The 17046-nt window shown below is 48.0% G+C and overlaps 1 protein-coding gene across 2 annotated transcripts in view; it reads right to left on the minus strand.

Annotated features, from left to right (window-relative positions):
• Positions 1-17046, minus strand: part of LOC138471851 (collagen alpha-1(II) chain-like) — a 1536387-nt gene that overhangs the window by 163052 nt on the left and 1356289 nt on the right. For both annotated transcript variants that reach the window (XM_069609694.1, XM_069609695.1), the window contains one exon: positions 11604-11657. In XM_069609694.1, coding sequence (XP_069465795.1) covers positions 11604-11657 — 54 coding nt within the window. The remainder of the gene's footprint in view (positions 1-11603; positions 11658-17046) is intronic.

Here is a 17046-nt window from a genome sequence, read left to right on the forward strand (position 1 = left end):
AAGTATCTCTCTATTCTTAAGAAATGTAGTTTACATAAGGATATAGAAAAAGGATCTTAAATGAGTACACTAAGGGTCCTCAGCAATACTGCCCATAAGGAGCTGTGTGCTGCAGTAGTAAAACACAGATGCCGCTAAGCGCTATGGAGCAGACAGACTCCGTAGTACAGGTATAATACAAAGAATAGAGTTCCAAATGACAGTGCTCACAAGAATGAACGACTGGAAAAAGGCTCCACTCACTCAGAATTGAAAGAAATGGGCCCAGAAGTCCAGTAAAAAGTGCTGGGGAGCTCACTGGGAGAGGGGATGAAGCACAATAATGATAACTCTCCTTAACAGGGTCATCACCTGTCCATGAGAGCATAGTGCAGGCTGTGGATGACTTGATGGCTGGGGAGGGGAGTGTGGTTATTGTGGGAGAGGAGATGATATCCCTTCAAGACTCTTTAAATCAAAGAAATCGGGCAAGATGGGTGAGGCCAAACATTGACAGAAAAAGCCAAAAAATTAAAAAGGTGAACGGAAGAGGTCCAGAAAATGTCTATGTAATCTTCTCACACTAGCAGCCCCTTATTTCACCAGAATCACTAACCGGGGCTGTGGGCTCCAGGGAAAAAGAGCTAACAAGTCTGCAGCTTCTAAATCAAGTGGCACAACTAAAGGGCCCCTGCAGCTGGAGTCTGCATGGGGGGATCACATTGTAGAAGTGGTCACAGAGATCCAAGGCTCAAACAATCATGGAAGGGCCCACGAAGCGGACATTAAAATTACACTACATATTCTTTGTGAAGCATATTGTGTTCCCTTTCAGTCTGGTATTCAATATGGAAAAATGGTGACGGGAAGACCTGTGAGTCTGTAGGGCCTCAGCAGATATTGTGAGGTCTGTTGCAGGTGCACACACCCTTTGCAATCAACAGGACCCAATAAGGAAGACCTCCTTAAATCCCACAGCGCCAGCATTTCAGACTCTGGATGAGAGAAGAACGCTACTGTCCAAACTCCCCACCCATTCAGAACTTGGCAGGAACCCTTGGACTGTGGCACCCAAAACTCCAGCAACAATGAAATTATAGAGAAACTGCCACTAGACCAAGAACAAGTATCATTAAATAGGTCATATATTTTATGGCTTTTAAAGATGGTTCCACACTTATCTCATATCAATTCTAGCATACGTCAAGTGGAATTCTGGAACGATCAAAGGTTAGACAAGGTCATCCTGTACCTGCATTCTCACATAGTATTGGAGCAGGTCCTTGCGGCAACCTCAACACTTCAGGGCCTTGAGCTTTGACATCTCAGGTCCAATTTTAAAACCTTTGCTTATAAAAGGTTAATCCCCTGCTAAACAACACCAGTAACTGGGGTATCGACCCAACATGGCCCCCACTCTACAGATAAAGAACAAGTTACTTTCTTACCTGGTAACGTTCTTTCGATGGGATGGTCCGACGACGTATTCCATATCTATAACAGGTAATCACCACAGCTGTGCTGCTTCGGAAACTTTTTTCGGCGTCTGCGTCCTGCGTCGATGACGTCGATGCGCCGTTGTCGAGGACCTCCTCCGACGTCCGACGTCATCCAATGTGATAAGTAGGACACACGACGCCCGTAGCCTCAGTTGTAGTTTTTTCCCCCAGAACGTGTGACATTAGTCAACTGCCAGTCAGACACAAAGCCTTGCGGAACGTAAGCTGCAATCGCAAAAGAAATTCTGCAGCGGGGAAGGCAGGGAGGAAGCGATATGGAATACGTCGTCGGACCATCCCATCGAAAGAACGTTACCAGGTAAGAAAGTAACTTGTTCTTCGAGGGGATTGGGTCCTCCGACGTATTCCATTTCTATGACAGACTCCCAAAGTAGTACCAGAGCAAGGAGGAGGGAAAGAATTTAGAATCAAAATTTAGAATTGCCAATTAAAATAGCAGAGCAAAGGACCGCCTTGCCAAAGGCCAGATCCTGTCCTCGGATGGAATCGAGGGAATAGTGACATACAAATGTATGTACAGAAGCCCAGGTGGCTGCATCACAGATGTTGCGAATAGGAACACCCCTCTGCAGGGCAGTAGATGCAGCCATACCCCTGGTAGAATGGGCCCGCAAGCCAGCCGGCGGGTCCTTACCCGCCAAGCGGTAACACTCCGAGATGGCCAAAATAATCCAGTGAGACAAAGTCTGTTTCGTCACAGCCTGTCCCAAATGCTTTCCAGCATAACCAATAAAGAGTTGATCGTCCACTCTGACCCGGGACATGCGTGAAACATAAAAGCTTAAAGCTCTCCTAGGATCAAGCCTATGGAGCCTCTCCTCTTCCTTACCAGGATACGGAGGAGGATAGAATGCCAGAAGAACAACCTTCTGGGCCAAATGAAATTCCAAAACCACCTTCGGAAGAAAAGAAGGACAAACTCTAAGGACAACCATGTCCTTGTGAAATACAGTGAAGGGTGGCTTAACTGAAAGAGCCTGTAACTCACTCACTCTGAGAGCGGAAGTAACCGCAACCAAAAACACAGTTTTCAGAGTCAACAGCCTCAAAGGGCAAGAATGCAAAGGCTCAAACGGAGCACCCATAAGAAACTTAAGAACAAGGGATTTGAAAGTAGGAACACTCTTCAGACGAGCGCTTAAAGATGGACAGCGCCGCCAGGTAACCTTTAATGGTACCCACTTGCAAGCCCCTGTGGGCCAAAGAAAGTAAAAAGGACAGAACCATGGGGATGTCACATGCAAAAGAATCCACATTCTGAACTCTGCACCAGTCGCAGAACTTAAGCCAACGGCAACGGTACAGAGACTTAGTTGCTGGCCGTCGGGCCGAGAGCAACACCTCCATCACGTCTTCAGGGAGGTCCCAATCCTTATACCTCAACCTTTCAGAAGCCAAGCGTGAAGGTTGAGGGATCTGACCTCTGGATGGAGAACCTGACCCCCCTCCTGTGAGAGCAGATCGTCTCGGTAGGGAAGACGACGTGGAGGGCAAATGGTCGAGAAGGTCCGGGTACCACGTCCTCTGAGCCCACGCTGGAGCAATGAGGATCATCCGGGAACCGAACTTCCATAACCTCCGCAGTACTTGCGGGATGACGGGGACTGGAGGAAACGCATACAGCAGCGGGAATGACCACTCCACCACGAACGCATCTCCTAAGGCTCCTTTTGGAGGAAATTCCCGCGAGCAGAACCTCTCCCACTTCCGGTTGACACTGGAGGCGAAGAGATCCACTTGAGGGGTCCCCCAAAGGGCGAAGATCTCCAGGAGAATCTCCTGAGCCAACTCCCACTCGTGAGAGATCGTGCTCTGCCTGCTCAGAGCGTCCGCCGTCACGTTTTCGTCTCCGGCCAGATGAACTGCCGAGATTGAAACTTCCTGCTGGATGGCCCAGAACTCAAGCTGCATCGCCTCCCTGCACAGAGGAAGTGACCCTGCCCCACCCTTTTTGTTGAGGTAGTGCATGGCCACTGTGTTGTCCGTCATGATCAGGACATTCTTTCCTTGCACAGTGGGCAGAAAAGCCTTCAGGGCTAGCCTGACGGCCCTCAGCTCCAACAGATTGATATGCAGTCTGGACTCCGACGGAGACCAACGACCGCTGACTGTCAGCTCATTGGCATGAGCTCCCCATCCCGTGAGGGATGCATCCGTCACGATCGTCACCTCCGGCCAGGGAAGCCAAAATGGAGCCCCCTTCATCAAGTTGCCTTCGACGGCCCACCACAGAAGATCCCGGGCGACCGAGGGCGGCACCTGAACCGGGTCCGACATCCTGCCGGAGGACTGCGACCATTGCATCTTGAGTGCCCACTGCAAAGATCTCATCCGCAGGCGAGCCTCTGGCACCAGAAGAATGCAGGATGCCATGAGGCCGAGCAACCTCAAGAACTCGAACGCTGGGAGCGTCTGGGCATACTGAAACTTGTGCACCATCTGTTGAATGTGAACAGCCCTCACCTGGGGAGGAAAACACTGCCCCAGGGAAGTGTCGAGCACTGCTCCGATGTACTGGAGCCGCTGTGTTGGCGTCAAATGGGACTTCTTTAAATTGAGGGAGAAGCCCAGCCTGTGAAGGGAGTGGCAGGTGACGGACAGATGATCCAGGACTTGCTCGGGAGAGCTCCCCCTGATCAACCAATCGTCCAGGTAGGGGTAGACGTGAATCCCCCCTTGCCTGATATGCGCTGCCACCACCACCATGAGCTTGGTGAAAACCCTCGGGGCTGAGGTCAATCCGAACGGCAGGACCCGAAACTGAAAGTGCGAGTCGCCAACCGCGAACCTCAGGTACTTCTTGTGCTTGGGATGGATCTGCACATGGAAGTAAGCATCCTTGAGGTCGAGAGACACCAACCAGTCCTGAAGCTAAAGGTCCTGGAGGACTTGAGAGAGAGTAACCATCTTGAACTTGTCCTTCCTGAGGAGTTTGTTCAAACCGCGCAAGCCCATGATGGGTCTCAATCCCCCATCTTTCTTTGAAATCAAAAAATAAGGGGAATACCATCCCTTGTTCCTCTCCGCTTCAGGCACCAGTTCTATGGCGCCTTTCTCCAGCAGGGCTTGAATTTCCTGCGCAAGGAGAGGATCCGGACCCTGCAAAGAGAGGTTCCCCGGTGGATTGTTGCGAGGCCTCTGCCAAAAGGGAAGACAGTAGCCGTGGGTTATGATCTCCAGAACCCACACATCTGAAGTAATGGCACGCCATTCTACAAGATGCTGCGCCAGCCTTCCCCCAACCTGCGAACCATGGGACATGGCCTCATGACTGAGTGGAAGCGGCTGCAGCGTTACCTGAGGGCAAAGAGGCAACTGCCCGAGCGGCCTTGGCACCACGGGTACCCTGTCGTCCACCTCTGGTACCCCTGCGTTGGCCTCTTTGACTGCCAGCTCCTCTCGCTTTACTGACGGACGAGTAATAGCGAAAGGAACCACCCCTCCATTGCTGTCCCCTAGGACGAAAAGGCGGAGGTTGGCGAACTGCAGCGCCCAACGACTTCGCTGCAGCTTTGGAGGTCTGCAACCTCTCAAGGCTCTCATCAGCCTTGCTGCCAAAAAGGTGTTCACCGTCAAAGGGCATGTTGAGGAGCCGGGACTGCACATCAGGAGCAAACCCCGACTTCCGCAACCACGCAAACCTGCGTATCACGGTGCTCGCCGCGATGGACCTGCTGACGCATTCAACCATGTCCAAACCCGACTGAACGGACTTACACATGGCATCCTTACCATCCTGGACCATAGCAAGGAAAGCATCCCGTTCGTCCCCTTCGGGAATATGTTCAGACGCTAACGCAACACAGTTCCACAGAGTGTGTGTGAAACGAGACAAGGCACAAATGGAGTTGGCCGTCTGAAGCGCCATACCAGCAGAAGAAAACACTTTCTTCGCCCAGCCATCAAAACGTTTGTCGTCCCTATCAGGAGGGATGATAGGGTACGACACCTGCTTTGCCGGGGCTGTGGCCGCCTGCACCACCAAACTCTCCGGAGTGGGGTGCCTGGTCAAGTAGCAGGGGTCGCTACTGGCTGGACGGTATTTTCGCGACAAGAACCTGCCCACCGCCGGGAGACTCTCCGGAGCAGTCCAAGCCGCCGCCACCATTCTCTGCCATATGAAACTGCAGTACCGGGTCAGTTGGGGGACCAACATCAAGGATGTCCGTGAGATCATCCTGCACAAACTCCCCCGGGGAGCAGACCATCCCAAGTACTGGGAAACCCTAGCCATAAGGCGCCGGAACGAGGAATCGGCATGAGAGCCAGGCTCAGGCCTACAAAACTCCACCTCCGGAGAGGTGTCCAGTCCACTGTGATCATGCAGTGACTCCCTCAAATTGTCAAACTCACTATGGCCCGAGACCATTTCATCTGGAACCTGACTAGGAACCAGGCCATCAGAATCCTCATCCACCTCCGAAATATATTCCAGGTGGCGAAAAGAAGGCACCCGAGAGTGCTTGCTCTTACCCAGAGCCTTCCTAGGGGGTTCCCCCATGCCACGAGGTACCTCCGACACCCCGGCCTCGAAAGGCGTCGAGTGAAACGGCGCCGGCGTCGAGAGAACAGGCATCGGCACCGAGAGGATCGGCGTCGACGTCGAGTAAATCGACGTCAGATGCAGCGCCGCCAGCATCGACGGCGTCGACACAGTCCTCGAAGCCGGAGCTGTCCTTCGACGACCTGAGCGTCTACGGCTTCGACGACTTCCTCGGAACCAGAGCCTCGAGAAAGCCTGTCGACGCCCTCGACGCCTCAGACGTCGATGTCTTCCTCGAAGACATCACAGGTGCACACGGTCTCGAACGCTTCGAGGACCGGGACCTGGAACGGGTACATCGAGAACGAGTCCCCTTGTCCGAACGGGACCTCTCCCGTGACTCGTACCGACCACTCTTGCGAGCGGTGTCTCTCGACCTCTCACGGCCGACCCCACTCGGGGGCGCGGACAGCTTAGTACCCTGCGACTCGAGAATCGTCAGCATTTTCTTCCCGAAGGAAGCCCATTCCTCTGGCGTCGCACGGCTGGTGGGGTAAGCGACGTGCCGGGCAGAGTCCTCAGAAGAGGACCTGGAAGATGACCGCTTCCGGGGCATGGACACCCGACCTACCGACAACTTCTTCTTACGTTCTCGTAAGGCTTTGGACGTGAGCGACTGGCAGTCGATACAGTCATCCGTGTCGTGGGCCTCCCCGAGGCACCAGAGGCAGGCGTTGTGTGAGTCCGTCACCGACATCTTGGACCCACACTGCCCGCACTTCTTGAAGCCCGGACGCAGGGTCGAAGACGAAGTAGAAGACATCTTCACACGAAGGATTATCTCACAAAAACTAACAGGTTCGAAGAACCGAGAAGAACAGAACTCCAAAGAGTCAAGGCGTTAACCGAGATTCACGAAGCAACACGTTTGCGGAAAAAACTGAACTGAGGCTACGGGCGTCGTGCATCCTACTTATCACGTCGGATGACGTCGGACGTCAGAGGAGGTCCTCGACGACGGCACATCGACGCAGGACGCAGACGCCGAAAAAAGATTCCGAAGCAGCACAGCTGTGGTGATTACCTGTCATAGATATGGAATACGTCGGAGGACCCAATCCCCTCGAAATGTTTCACTGATAGGGCTGAAAAAAGACTAATAGTCGACTGTACTGAAGGCCCAAATGGTGTGGTTGAAAACACCAATTGGAGTTGGCTGGCTGCAAAATTGGACCCTCGCCATCGTGAATAATGTCCAGTGAGCACCAACACATTGTTTAAAGCCCTTAAATGTATCTTGTGGAACTGTATGGGCCTGTTGATCTGCTGAATGCAGACGTTTTTTGTCTCCAAGAGTCCTGGTTGTTGAAAGCCCTCACTGTTGATGGATTTAAACCCAGCCTATAAAGGGGAGAAGGACCGCCCGGCGTGCGGTTTACTATTTGGGATTAATAATGACCTACCTGCTTCTGTGAGAATATATGCTCACCCGTACCCTTTAGTATAGGCAGTTGAGATCAGTTGGGATAGGACTGTTTATTCCTGCTTAGATTTTATATTAATACTTAATTTGTATTTGAATTCTGTTAATATTTCCCAGACTGATTCCTTCGATGCTATAAAGAGTGTGATTTATAATTGGCAAGCACAGAGAAACTTCAATTCCATCATCATTTGTGGAGATCTAAATGTCTTATGCCTTCGATACCCAGGTAACAGTAAAGGGAGTATATGTGAGAAAGATGTGGCAAAGCGGGGTAATACGTGGTTGGCTCTAACTGCTGCATGGGGTATCTGCATGGTAAACAGCAATGTGCTGGGTGATGAGCCTCCAGGTTATACATGGGTTAGAAGCTTTCAGACACATGTCTTGGACTATTTCTTTGTTTCTGGGGATATTTTCCTATACATTATGTCTATGACGATTATGCAGAACACGATAAGTGGCCATCTACTGCTCTAAATTGAAGGGTAGAGATTACCGGTTTCCTTCACATGCTTTATCCGGTGGCCTTAGAGGGGAACCAAGGAGGGAATCGGTTAACTTGGAACAGCGTCAACAAAAGGTCCTTTCATACTCCTGGGTGTTGTTAGCTACAGTGCCCTATTACACTGTATTGGAAAAAGTGTATACTAAGGGCCTCTCCTGGGGTGTGGGTGGAAAGGGTAGTCCATAAACATGCATATCACCCAGTGGTACAGAAAAAAAGAGAGAATTAAGGAAAACCCTGCGTATGTCCACCGGCCTAGATGAGCTAAAGCGCAGAGAAATTAAAAGGGCCTATAGAAATTGGCACTGTGCGTACAAATTTGACTAATTGTTGAGTGACTCACAGAAGATATTACACACTCTGGTATCAAGAGACATGAGTTTTTTAATGTTATTAAAGAAACCAAATAACTCTGATTGAAAACAAATAAACCTGATACCATAACAGGTGGATCAAACACTTTGTAAATGTATATGAAGCAGATGGTGGGGGAAACTCCCAGTTTAATTTGCTCCCGAGGTTGCCTGGAAACCTTGAGTTGGAATATGAACATAGTTACAAGTTAATGGCCCGCAGCAAAATAGGGCTCCTGCGCCTGACGGCTTGTCAAATGTGGTTTTAAAAGGAAATGCAGACCTTCGGACTGGCATCTTATATTTCATATTTAGGAGAGACTTGGCAAGAAGCTTCCCATTTCCTGGTTAAATTCAATAATTGTCCCCATCCACAAAAAGGGGTCCCGGATGGCCTCATCTAACTACAGGCCAAAAGCCCTTCTGGACATTCCGTCAAAGCTGTTCGCATCCCTCCTGCTACAGGAATTATTTGAATGGGCAACGGGGGCAGGTAGGTGACCTATTTCAAACAGGATTCCTGAAGGGGACGGAACCCACACACACAGTTTTATCCTGAGGTTACTTAAAAAAGAAGCCACAGAGATGTCTAAACCTGTATACACTGGTTTTATAGACTTCTCCATGGCTCTCAATAGTGTGGATCTGAATCGGTTGTGGAGAAAGCTTCATGTCTGGTGGTGCCCAGGAGGTTTCTTGGACATGATTGTGGCCCTTCATTCTTCAACCTCTATCAGGGTCAGACTGAATGGCAATGGAGAGCTTTCTTCGTGCATCATGACTAATCGCGGCCTAAAGCAGGACTGTGCCTTGGCTCCATTGCTGTTCAGTCTGTTTATCTCCGATATTGGGGGAGCAATTGTGGCAGTGCAATGCTTTCCCTGCGCCTCTCTGATAATTCTATGAATTATCTCCTTTACAATGATGACATGATACTACTAGATTTCACACCAATTGGGCTACAACGCCAATTTGCTGCTTTGATAGTCTATACTAAGGAAAATAATCTAGGAAACAATGTGTCTAATACAAAGGTCCTTCAATTTAGACCACGTATGAAGCCATGGTATTAGAACTTCAAGTGGTTTCTGAGCAGTGTAGAACTCAAGAGAGTTTCAAACTTTACATATGTAGTGTTTTACCTATTTGAGTCCTTTAGCAAAGCTGAACTGCTCACATACTATAGGTCAAAATCGACTGCCCTGGCCGCACAAGATGCCCGATTCAATAAGAAATATGGCCAGTTTTCTTTAATACCCATATTGGAGATTTTTAATAAGAAATGTCTACCCGTTATTACCTACAGTGCAGAGATTCTACCCTTTTCCAGAGTATCTGACTGGTATCGCCTTGAGGGCTGCTTGTGGTGCAGAGTTCTGAAACTCCCCATAGGGGTCCTAGCAGATCCCCAGGTACGAACTGGGGCAGTTTTCCCACAAAGTCCATGTACTTTGGAAAAAACTGGTCCATGCTCTCAAAGATAACTTTTGCTGTGGAAAATACAATCTGTTGGGAATTAAAGAGACAGATGGAGATGAAAACTTGCTCCTAAATGAATACGTGGGTGGAGGATTGCATTACTTTTATAGAAATATACAATGTAATTATTGAGCAAGTCGGCCTATTCCCCAGTAAAGCAAAAAAGAAACTTTGGGAAGCAGACTGGATCCACACTATAGAAGCCCAGAAATATCGGCTATAGTCCTGCTCGACTTTAGACCAGTTGGAGTTATTCCAGCCTACCTGACTAGATTCCCAAGTGCGTTCTGGCATTCACAATTATTGAGGCTAAGGCTAAATCATTTATCGACCAGGGATATTTCGGGTGCCAGGGAAAGGATTCAGAGAGAACGAAGGACCTGTAGATTCTGTAACTCAGACGGACAGATTGAAACCCTGGGTCATATAATATTGGACTGCCCTGCCCAGTGTGACCGACGGTTGATCTACTTTAAACATCTTTTAGAAGGTTATAGGATACTAAATAGTGGTATTGTTTGTATCATGGATTCGAACGGGTGGAATGGCTGGGGTTTTTCTGCATTGCACTTTAAGGAAGTTTTATTGCCAAGTGTTACCTCGAAAACTGATGAATTACTTGCCGAGTGACATTGTTTTGGTATGCAACTCCTGTTAACTACACAAAAATATGTTATAGCTGTATTTTGTCCTTTATTAAGTGCAGTAAAGATGTTTCTCTTTTTTTTTATTTTTATTTTTATTTTACTTGTAACAGTTAGTTATTTACACAACTTTAATTACAAGAATTAAGACGATAACTTCATCTTCTCTCCTCATCATTCCCCTACTACTCTTTCAGGTAGGAGGCTTGTTTCTAACATAGGGCTTTCTCCAAGATGTTATCAAGAAAGTCTACCAAGGCACAGATTGATTTAACATTATTTCCGGCTACCAACATACACCACAAATGTTCAGTTTGTTGAAAGGTTGATGTTAGATGAGGAAAGAAAAATGCCCGCTGAGTCGCCATATGGCCACATTCAGAGACTAGATGTTTGAGTGATTCTGCTTCGTTTTTACAGAACCTACATTTATTATCATCTATTTCTTTATAATGTCTCAGGTACATCATCTCCTTGGTTTTATATATATTTAGCCGAAATCTTAAAAATTTGTTACGATGGTATCTTGATGGAAATCTTGTTAAGTATTTGGGTATCTTGTCTAGAGTATTACAAGTCAAGCCTAAGTTAAGTGAAGATGGCATTGCTTCACGTAGTTCTCCATTTTTTATCCAATACCAAGATCTCAGTTTTCTTTTGGCAATCTGTGGTGTATTACATACAGTCTCCCAAGCAATGTCCATGGCCGCTAGTGACTTTCTGATTTTCATAGCCCATATATGTATCATTCCAGAATAATCTTTCTCTTTTTAACTGATTGTTAATTAAATGTTTTGATGTATTCAAAAAATGTATATTTATTTTTCTATTTGTTAAAGGTTAAATATTTAACCATACAACAATACATAAAAACATTTAAAAATAATAATTCCAAAATGGAGGTGCAAGTCTTGGCAGTCTTTCATTTGTGCAATGTGAATACATAAAAATAAAATCAGGTATGTGGCAAGTGCAGTGGGAGCATGGAATCACACTTTGCCTTATTGGCCTGATTGGGATGCAGAAGGAGTTGATCTTAGCCCAATTGCCATATACCATGGAGGCGGTAGCCAATCGCAACAAACAGGACCCATTTTAGGCAGTAGCAGCAATTGAGTATGAGTTAAGCATCTTGTGCCGCGTGAGCTGCTTACCTTTCTGCCAGGATTTCCTGGGATTCCTGCAGCACCTGCTACTCCGCTGTCACCCTATGGAAACAGCAAGGAAAAAAAAATAAATAAGACATACAAGTGGCATAAAACACATTATGATGTTAATAGCCTAATGGCAATGTGAAGCGTGATGGAGGAGATGCATATTAAATATTCTTTTTCTTGAAGATTCACCTATTCTTACACCCTAGTGCTTCCTACTTCAAAACTGGTTGAGGTCCCTGCTCTTGGCCTGCTGAAGGAGCTGGCTCAGAGGAACGTGGTGAAGAGGCAGGGGGAAGGATCCAAGACTACTACCTTATTTTATTTTATAAACTTAGTTTTATTGGAGTTTATATCAAACAGATTACAGCTAATACATCCAAAATTAACCATCATAACATAGAAGCAGGTATTACAGTAAAATAGAGAACGCGGTTAAGATTCAGTGTTATATTGCAGCAAAATTCTTGCATTCCGTTCTATCAATAAGTAACTCCTCTTTGCAGCATCAACAAACATTGACTAATCTCCTCCCTCTCCCTTGCCCCCTCCTTCTCCCCACAAGACTTTATACTCTGCCGCCAAGAGATGTATTGTCTAGCAATTGGCGGATTGGTTGATAAGTCTGTCAGGCCTTGAGGCCTACCTTGTTCGGGAGGTCATTATGATGTTTCATGACCCATGGCACTGATCGTTCGGTAGGCGTTAGTGAGCTAATCCGGGGATGTATTTATTGACAAACTCCAACCATAAGATGTCACATTGCGTGGCTTTCCCATGTATAGATGCTGTGATTTTTTCCATGATACACATATTGGAGGCCACGTTAACCCATTCTTTTTCTGTGGGGGTAACAGGGGATTTCCATTTTATGGTCAATAGAGCCCTCGCAACTAGTAAGAGTGGTGCAGCTATGTCTGTGACCCTTCTCAACTCATCCTCGATTTTCTCGAGACAAATAAGATCAGGTAGGGGACCGCTGTTCGCTGGATCCCGTCTAGATCCCTAACCCAACCTAGCACCTCGTTCCAGTAAATTTTGATCCGAGGACAACCCCACCACATGTGCCAGTAATCTGCCGTGGACCCACATCCCCGCCAACACATTGGACTAGACGACTGATACATCTTAGAGAGCCTGCGCGGGTCATATTGCCACCTATTCAACAGTTTGATCGAGTGCAACTTATACTGGCATGAGATTGAGGCTTTGGGCGCAATCCTACATATCTTATCCCATGTCTCCGGGTCGATATCCTCGCCCATGTACCTTTCCCATTTTAGCCTAAGCGGTTCTGTTGAGCCCTTTCCAGCTTCCATTAGTGTTTTATACAAAACAGATATCAACCCTTTTGTTTCTGTCCTGGAGTCGAGTATGATTTCAAACGGGGTAAATTCCTTGCTCAGCTTATCCTTCCATTCTGGTTTTGTCAAAACTCCCATAAACTGCAGAAAGTGGAATGCTGACAGTGTGCCTATTCCGAGTGCCTCTTCTAGTTCAGGAAGCGTGATGAAGGAGTCCTTCCTCAAGAGCTGTCCCACCCTCTCCAGGCCTGCCTCATACCAAAAACCTCTCCACATTAGGGATCTTGTTGTTAATGCCCGGTGACCAGAGGTGACTTAATGGTGATGGCCATGTGGTAATCTTCCCCATATCTCCGCCCTCCCGCCATATGTCCCATATGGTTGCGAACATCGGGTGTGCCTTAGATTTCTTCAGTACTCTTCTTCTAGGGGACCACAGCCATTCAGAGATTGTTGCTGGGGACAGATAATGATTGTCCATAGAGATACACTGGGGCAATTTTTGGTTACGGAGATGGGGAATAAGGATTCGTAATTGAGCCGCCACATAATATTTTTGGATGTCTGGGAGGCCCACTCCACCCTTGTCTGTCGGTAATGTCAAGTTGGAGTAAGCAATCCTGGGCTTTTTCCCTTGCAATAGGAATTTCAGAATCGCCTTCTTGACTTCTGTAAAGAATCGACGTGGCATCTGAATGGGGAGCATTTGAAAGGGGTATAGAAATCTCGGTAGACAGGTCATTTTTATCGCGTGTAAATGCCCCAACCAGGATATGGTTAGGTTGTCCCATCTGGCGAGGTCTGCGTGAAATTTTTGGAGAAGCGCAGGGAAATTGGCTTCATATAAATCTTTTAGCGACCTTGTGACCTGTATTCCTAAGTACTTCATTTTTTCATGTTCAATCATAAGGCCCAGGGGCTGGTATCTTTCAGTGTTTGCTTCCAATGAGCCCTGTAAGGGGAAAAGTGTGGACTTGGATTTGTTAATCTTGAACCCGGATACTTGGCCGTATTCGTCCAGGAGGTACAACGCTCTGGGAATGGATGTGGTGGGGTTCGTCACATGAAGAAGTAGGTCATCGGCATATAGCGCTACTTTAAATTCCTCTTCCCCTAGATGCATGCCTGTTACTTCAGTATCCTGTTGTAATTTTTGGGCCGAGGGCTCTACGTAGAGGGCGAAGAGGATGGCCGATAGGGGGGATCCCTGCCGGGTACCGTGTTTTAGCTCGAACCATCTCGAGTACTCCCCGTTAACAGACACTGAGGCTTTTGGAGCAGTGTAAACTGCTTTTATCCCCCTTCTAAATTTCGGTCCTATTTCCACGGCACAGAGGACTGCGGCAAGGAAACCCCATTCCACTCTATCGAAGGCTTTTTCAGCATCGACGGAGAGTAAAGCGGGATCATTGCACATGGTTTGGTAGGCCTCGATCAAATGGAGAGTCTTTCTCATGGTTTCTGCACCCTGTCGTCCAATTATGAACCCTACCTGGTCGGGGTGGACAAGATGGGGCATGTGGACCTCTAACCTGGCTGCCAGGACTTGTGTGTAAATTTTGGCATCAAGATTGTCTTTCTCATGGTTTCTGCACCCTGTCGTCCAATTATGAACCCTACCTGGTCGGGGTGGACAAGATGGGGCATGTGGACCTCTAACCTGGCTGCCAGGACTCGTGTGTACATTTTGGCATCAAGATTGAGCAAGGATATGGGGCGGTATGATCCGCAACACGTGGGGTCTCTGTCTTCCATAGGAATGACCGATATGAGTGCTTGGTCGAAGGAGTCCGGGACAGTCCCCGTGTCAAGGATATCGTTAAATAGGGTGGTCAGGAATGGAGCCAGGAGGGCACAAAATGTTTTGTAGAAGCCGGCAGTGAAACCATCTTCACCAGGGGACTTGCCCAATGTGAGTCGTTTGATAGCCTCGTGTATTTCATCCTCAGTTATGGGGGATTCTAGATGGGCCGAGTCAGCGCTTGCAACCTTTTCTGGTGAGGTAATCGTCTATCTCCTGTGAGTGTGGGTCTACTTCTGAAGTGTATAGGGACTCATAGAAATTTGCAAACAGTTCTGGGATGGGGGATGTATGTTGCGCTTGGTCAGGGGTGGGTTGGATCCGTGATCTCTTTCACCCTACGTTCTGCCCGTTGGATCCTGAGTCTAGCCGCTAGCAGCGCATCTGCCTTATCTCCCTTTTCGTAGAATTTCTGCTTCAATAAATGTAGTTTACGTGCTATTTGGCCATGCTCTAGGGGGCCAGGAGTTCTTCCCGTTTTTTCCTATTCTCTTGAATCTTGTCGGGGTCTATGGTGTCCCCCACCCTAGCCTCTCTATCAAGTTGACATATTTCACTCTGGAGCTTATTCTCGATAAGGGCTCTCTCCCTTTTGTTCCGAGCCCCCTCCCGTATGAGGATCCCCCTCCAGGTTGCTTTGGCCGCCTCCCACACACTCTGCTTAGAGACCTCCCCAGTATCGTTGGCTTTAAAGTATTCTTTGATCTCTGTTTCGAGTTCTTCTTTGAAAACAGGGTCTCTCCAAAGGGCCTCATTACATCTCCACTTCCCACCCTTAATTGGTAGATGTTCCCATTGTATATCAACTGTGACCATGTCATGGTCGGACCATGTTATTGGAGTAATCCCCGAATGTGTGGTGGTGTCGTTCAGCTCTCGTGAAAGGTAGATGTAATCTATTCGGGTAAAAGTATTGTGTGGGGGTGAAAATGTATACCCTCTTTCATCAGGGTGCATCGCCCTCCATGTGTCTACCAGCGCATATGTTTACAAAGTCACTGCGTTCCCCTCTCACAGGAACTTCAACTCCCGGGCGCCCCGCTTTCCGGTCTAGGTCGTGATCTGCCCACAAGTTGAAGTCCCTGCCTAGTATAAGGTGGCCGGTGGCCTCGAACATTATTTTGGGGACAGTTTTAGAGAGGAATCGGAGCTGTCCTACATTGGGGGAGTAGATTGTGGCAATCGTTACTTCCACCTTCCCAATAGTCCCCACAACTAGTAAGGCTCGCCCTTCTGCATTCGACCAGGTCTTGGAGACAAGAAAATCAAGTCCCTTTCTGATAAGGATTCCCACTCCCCCTTTACGCAGTGCCCCCGAGCCCCAAAACTCCATGCCGAAACGTTTCCCCAGAATGGACCTCTCTTCCCCCTTCATATATTTTGTTTCCTGTAAGAGTAGGATATCAATATTAGCCCTTCGAAATTCCCGTAGCACTAACAACCTCTCAGTAGGTGAGTTAAGGACTTTGACATTAAGCGTCCCGACTTTCAAGGGGTCATGTGTGTTACCATCAGAGGTGGCCATCAGTATATGACAGTACAATATTCACAACAATGCATTGCCATACCTTGTGTTTCGAGCCCTCAACCAATATTAGTGTTTGTCCCATCTCAGCAGCGAGTAAAAGTTCTATAACAGTTCCACCTTCCCCCTTGTCTTGCATATCCCTCCCTCTCCTTCCCACGCACCCCCTCCCCCCATGTGTCGGCGTCCTAGCAGGTCTAGTTAGATTGACTGAACTAGCCCTGAACCACCAGTAGGGACCATCGTCGCGCGTTCCTTTAATTATCAATGAACACTGCATAGGTCTGAGCCCCCCCAGCCCCTCTTCAACCGCAACTTACAACCATCGAATATAACTTTTGTGTTGGCCCGAAAACGACCCATGTCTCGAACATACTCATAGTGTCAACGTAGTCGCCGCTAGTCCAGTTCACTTATCCCCCTGTGGGTAGCTGTTACCTCTCTGAAATGTTCTCGACCTTTTGACTCTCTGCCTCTTAGGTCCTTGGAGTTTCCATTCTCTCCCTTCGTTTCTCGGGTTATTTCCATCTTCCCCTCGTTCGCGGGGATCAACAAGTTTGGCTATGCAGGCCTTTATTTCCCTCTCTGACCGTAGTCTGATTCTCGTGCCTTCGTGTTCAAAAGAGAGCGAGAAGGGGTATCCCCACCGATAACTGGTGTCTCGTTGCTTCAACCATTTTGTCAGGGGGCCACACATCCTTCTCAGCACCAATGTCATGGCAGACAGGTCTTGATATATAGTGACCTGGGCACCGTTGAGGGTGATCACGCCTCCACGCCTTGCCTTCGAGAATCTTTGCTTTGTCCTGGTAT

Source organism: Ambystoma mexicanum, chromosome 8 (genome assembly GCF_040938575.1).
Source record: "Ambystoma mexicanum isolate Mex_15411 chromosome 8, UKY_AmexF1_1, whole genome shotgun sequence".
NCBI lineage: Eukaryota > Metazoa > Chordata > Amphibia > Caudata > Ambystomatidae > Ambystoma > Ambystoma mexicanum.